General features: G+C 43.6%; 1 protein-coding gene across 11 annotated transcripts in view; it reads right to left on the bottom strand.

The window, feature by feature from the left end:
* Positions 1–5000, bottom strand: part of LOC113828640 (calpain clp-1) — a 182499-nt gene that overhangs the window by 71749 nt on the left and 105750 nt on the right. For all 11 annotated transcript variants that reach the window (XM_070120531.1, XM_070120537.1, XM_070120536.1 and 8 more), the window contains one exon: positions 4004–4116. In XM_070120531.1, coding sequence (XP_069976632.1) covers positions 4004–4116 — 113 coding nt within the window. The remainder of the gene's footprint in view (positions 1–4003; positions 4117–5000) is intronic.

Here is a 5000-nt window from a genome sequence, read left to right on the forward strand (position 1 = left end):
GGAGAGAGAGAGAGAGAGAGAGAGAGAGAGAGAGAGAGAGAGAGAGAGAGAGAGAAGAGAGAGAGAGAGAGAGAGAGAGAAGGGAGAGAGAGAGAGACAGAGAAGGTGGGAGCGGAGAGAGAGAGGAGAAGCATGGAGAGACAGGGAGGGAGGGAGAGAAGGAGAGACAGGGAAGGAGGGAGAGAAGGAGAGAGAGAAGGAGAGAGAGAGAGAGAGAGAGAGAGAGAGAGAGAGAGAGAGAGAGAGAGAGAGAGAGAGAGAGAGAGAGAGAGAGAGAGAGAGAGAGAAAGAGGGAAAGAAAGAAGAGAGAGAGAGAGAAAGAAGGGAGAGAAGGGGGAGAGAGAGAGAGAGAGAGAGAGAGAGAGAGAGAGAGAGAGAGAGAGAGAGAGAGAGAGAGAGAGAGAGAGAGAGAGAAATGAAGAGAGAGAGAGAGAGAAAGAAGGGAGAGAGAGAGAAAGAAGGGAGAGAGAGAGAGAGAAAGAGGAGTTAGAGAGAGAGAAGGGAGAGAGAGAGAGAGAGAGAAGGAGAGAGAGAGAAAGGAAGGGAGGGAGGAGGGAGGGTGGAAAGAGAAAGAGAGAGAGAGAAAGAGAGAGAGAGAGAGAGAGAGAGAGAGAGAGAGAGAGAGAGAGAGAGAGAGAGAGAGAGAGAGAGAGAGAGAGAGAGAGAGAGACAGAGCGAAAAAGAAAGAAAACGAAAACGACAGAGAACGATAGAGAAAAGACGAGTAAGAGAGAGAAAGAGAAAAACTGCGATAAATACAAAGTAAGCAAGGAGAGAAGGCGAGGGAGAGGAAGAGCACAAGACATAAAACAGGAGAGAGAGAAAGAGGCTTTTGTGTGATCCATCACAGACTCTTAGAATATTCTGTCTGTCTCTCTCTCTCTTTTCTTTCTTTCTCTCTCTCTCTCTTCCCCCCTCCCTATCTCCCCCTCTCTCTCTCTTCTCTCTATCTCTCTCTCTTTCCCTTCTTCCCTTCCCCTCTCTCTCTCTTTTCTTTCTCCCTCCCTCTCTCTCTCTTTTCTTTCTCTCTTCCTCCCTCCCTCTCCCTCTCTCTTTTCTCTCTCTCTCTCTTTTCTCTCTATCTCTCTCTCTCTTCCTCCCTCCCTCTCTCCCCCTTTCTTTTATCCTTTCACTCTCTCTTTCGTCTCTTCTATTCTCTCCCTCACCTCTCTCCCCCTTTCTCTCCTCCTTTTTCTCTCTCTCTCCCTCTTTTCTCCTTATCTTCTTCCATCATTTCTCTCTCTTCTCCCTTCTCCTCTCTCCATCTCTTCTTCTTCCTCCCTCAATCTCTCTCTCCTCTCATCTCTCTCTCTCTGCTCTCTCTCTCTCTCCCCAAACATCCATAATACAGATTGGCTAGAGAGAGAGGAGAGAGGAGAGAGGAGAGAGAGAGAGAGAGAGAGAGAGAGAGAGAGAGAGAGAGAGAGAGAGAGAGAGAGAGAGAGAGAGAGAGAGAGAGAGAGAGAGAGAGAGTGACAGATTCAGACAGAAAGAGAACTAGAAAAGAAGAGAGAGAGAAAATAGAGATTGAAACAAATACACAAAGAGCGGGAAAGTGACAGAAAAACAGACAAAGACGAGAAAAAGAAAGAAACAGAGAGATAGAGATAAATAGAAAGAAACAGAGAGATAGAGATAAATAGAAAGATAAAGAGATAGATAGAGAACGAAAGGAATAAAGAGAGAGAGAGAGAGAGAGAGAGAGAGAGAGAGAGAGAGAGAGAGAGAGAGAGAGAGAGAGAGAGAGAGAGAGAACGAAAGAGACAGAAAGAAAAGAAGAGAGAGAGAGAGCGAGAGAGAGAGAGAGAGAGAGAGAGAGAGAGAGAGAGAGAGAGAGAGAGAGAGAGAGATAAAAGAAGGGAGAGGGAGAGAGAGAGAGAGAGAGAGAGAGAGAGAGAGAGAGAGAGAGAGAGAGAGAGAGAGAGAGAGAGAGAGAGAGAGAGAGAGAGAGAGAGAGAACGAAAGAGATAAAAGAATAGGGAGAGAGAGAGAGAGAGAGAGAGAGAGAGAGAGAGAGAGAGAGAGAGAGAGAGAGAGAGAGAGAGAGAGAGAGAGAGAGAGAGAGAGAGAACGAAAGAGATAAAAGAAGGAGAGGGAGAGAGAGAGAGAGAGAGAGAGAGAGAGAGAGAGAGAGAGAGAGAGAGAGAGAGAGAGAGAGAGAGAGAGAGAGAGAGAATTTGCCCTTCCTACCTCATGTAATCAGAATGTCATCTAAATACCACGTTGTAAATTATCCATCTTGCGACATTTAACGATTTGTTTACATTTCTCGAGGTTTGCTTACAGCTGTTGTTGCTTTGTTTACATTTGTTTACATTCGTCTGCATTTGCATTTCTTTATTATTGTTTATTTTGCCTTCGTGGGTTTCGTCTTTTTTCTTTTTCTTACGTTTTTTTCTTTTTATTCCTTCTTCCGCCCTTTTTTCTATGGTTTCTTTCCATTCTCTGGCTATTTGAGGTGTCTTTTCTTTATTCATTTGATGCGAAATGTACGTTTTTTTCTGTATCCCCTTATTCTGTTTCCCATTTTCTGCTAACATTCTTCTGCAATATACGTTTTCTATGTCTTCCGTTTTCTATGAAATTCCCATTCTCTACAACATACGTTTTCTATGTCTTCCGTTTTCTATGAAATTCCCATTCTCTACAACATACGTTTTCTATGAAATTCCCATTCTCTACAAGATACGTTTTCTGTCTTCCGTTTTCTATGAAATTCCCATTCTCTACAACATACGTTTTCTATGAAATTCCCATTCTCTACAACATACGTTTTCTATGAAATTCCCATTCTCTACAACATACGTTTTCTATGTCTTCCGTTTTCTATGAAATTCCCATTCTCTACAACATACGTTTTCTATGCTTCCGTTTTCTTTGAAATTCCCATTCTCTACAACATACGTTTTCTCTGTCTTCCGTTTTCTTTGAAATTCCCATTCTCTACAACATACGTTTTCTATGAAATTCCCATTCTCTACAACATACGTTTTCTGTCTTCGTTTTCTTTAAAATTCCCATTTACTCATCCTGGATAACTTTACTCATAATCTTCCTTACAATATATATATATAGAGAGAAAGATGTCCAAGGTAACTTATATTTACTCACCTAAATCACTTAAATTACCTTCTTATAAAAAAAAAAAACACAACTTACTCATCCTAATCACCTTAAAATTTACTCATCAGCTGATCGAAAATAATTAATAATTTAACTTAAAAATCACGCATTTTTATAGGGTGAATTCTCAATTTCCCTCACAATTTTTTATTCATAAAACATACTTACTCACAAGTTTTTACTCATCAAAAATTAATTATCAATTTTACTCACCATAGTTATGGTTATACTCACCAAATTTTATTCACTTCCAAATTGTCATAAAATTTACTCATTTTACTCATGTATACTTTATCTTACACACAATATTTACTCATCAACTCACAAAAAAACTCATTCTTACTCAACACATAAAAACATGGATTTCATTTACTCATCTCACCAAAAAACAATTTACTCATTATTTTTACTCATCTACATTTCAAAAATCCAAATCACTAATTTCTTACTCACCTTGTAGACAGCATAGGTTGAGTATCAAATCAAACTCACTAACTTTACTCATCTCATAAGATAATAAATACTCATCTACCTCATATACTCATTAATGAATAAAAAAAATACTCATCCTTACTCACACTGAAGACAACGTGGGCAGGATGAGTACCAAATCTTACTCACTATTCTTTACTCATCTGCTCATGAAAAAAGAAAAAAATCTTACTCATTTACTCATAAAAAACAATTTACTCATCCTTACTTACCCTGAAGTTAATACCATATCTTACTCACTATTCTTTACTCATCTGCTCATTTACTCATAAAAATATTTACTCATCTGCTCATTTACTCATAAAAATATTTACTCATCTGTATTCACGCTGAAAATGATTTACTCATCTGTATTCACCCTGAAAACGATTTACTCATCTGTGCTCACCCTGAAGACGGCGTGGGCGGGGTGGACGTGTTGTGCCTTGGCTCGCCCTCCGCCCATGAGTCGGTTGCGGAGATGGTAGGCGCCCTTACTCATGAATGAGGAGATGAGTGACCCTGCGTATAGGAGATGAGGAAATAAGTAATTTCGTAAGATGAACGATACACGGGACAGGGATGAGGGGGAGGGTGAGGGGGAGGGAGAGGGTGAATAGGGAGGGAAAGAAGGTGGGAGGGAGGGAGGGAAAGAAGGAGGGAGGGAGGGGAGGGAAAGAAGGAGGGAGGAGAGGGGGAATAGGGGAGGAGAAACAGGGATGGAAAGAAGAAGAGTGGAGGGAGGGAGGGAGGAGGAGGGACGAGGACGGAGTGGAGGGAAGAAGGAGGGAGTGGAGGGAGGGAAAGAAGGAGGGAGGGAGGGAGGGAAAGAAGGAGGTGAGGGAGGGGGAGGGAAAGAAGGAGGGGAGGGAGGGAGGGGAAAGAAGGAGGTGAGGGGAGGAGGGAAAAGCAAAGGAGGGAGGGAGAGGGGAATAGGGAGGGAGAATAGGGGAGGGAAAGAAGGAGGGAGGGAGGGAGGGAGGGAGGGAGGGAAAGAAGGAGGGAGGGAGGAGGGAAAGAAAGGAGGGAGGGAGGAGGGAAAGAAGGGAGGGAGGGAGGGAAGAGGAGAGAAAGGGAGGAGAGGGAGGGAGGAGGGAAAGAAGGAGGGAGGGGAGGGAGGGAAAGAAGGAGGGAGGGAGGAGAGGGAATAGGGGAGAGAGGGAGGGAAGGGAGGGAGGGAGGAGGGAGGGAGGGAGGGAGGGAGGGGGAGGAGGGAGGAAGGGAGGAGAGGAGGGAGGTGGTGGGCGTGTCTTTACTCAAGAATCGAGGTAATGAATGTAAATAAGTAACTCAGTAAAACAGATGTTATAGATGGGGAGTGGGAGGGGAGGGAGGGAGGGAAGGGGAGAGAGGGAGGGGGAGGGGGAGGGAGGGGGAGGAGGAAGGGAGGGAGGGAGGGAGGGAGG

Source organism: Penaeus vannamei, unplaced genomic scaffold (assembly GCF_042767895.1).
Source record: "Penaeus vannamei isolate JL-2024 unplaced genomic scaffold, ASM4276789v1 unanchor5375, whole genome shotgun sequence".
Classification (NCBI taxonomy): domain Eukaryota; kingdom Metazoa; phylum Arthropoda; class Malacostraca; order Decapoda; family Penaeidae; genus Penaeus; species Penaeus vannamei.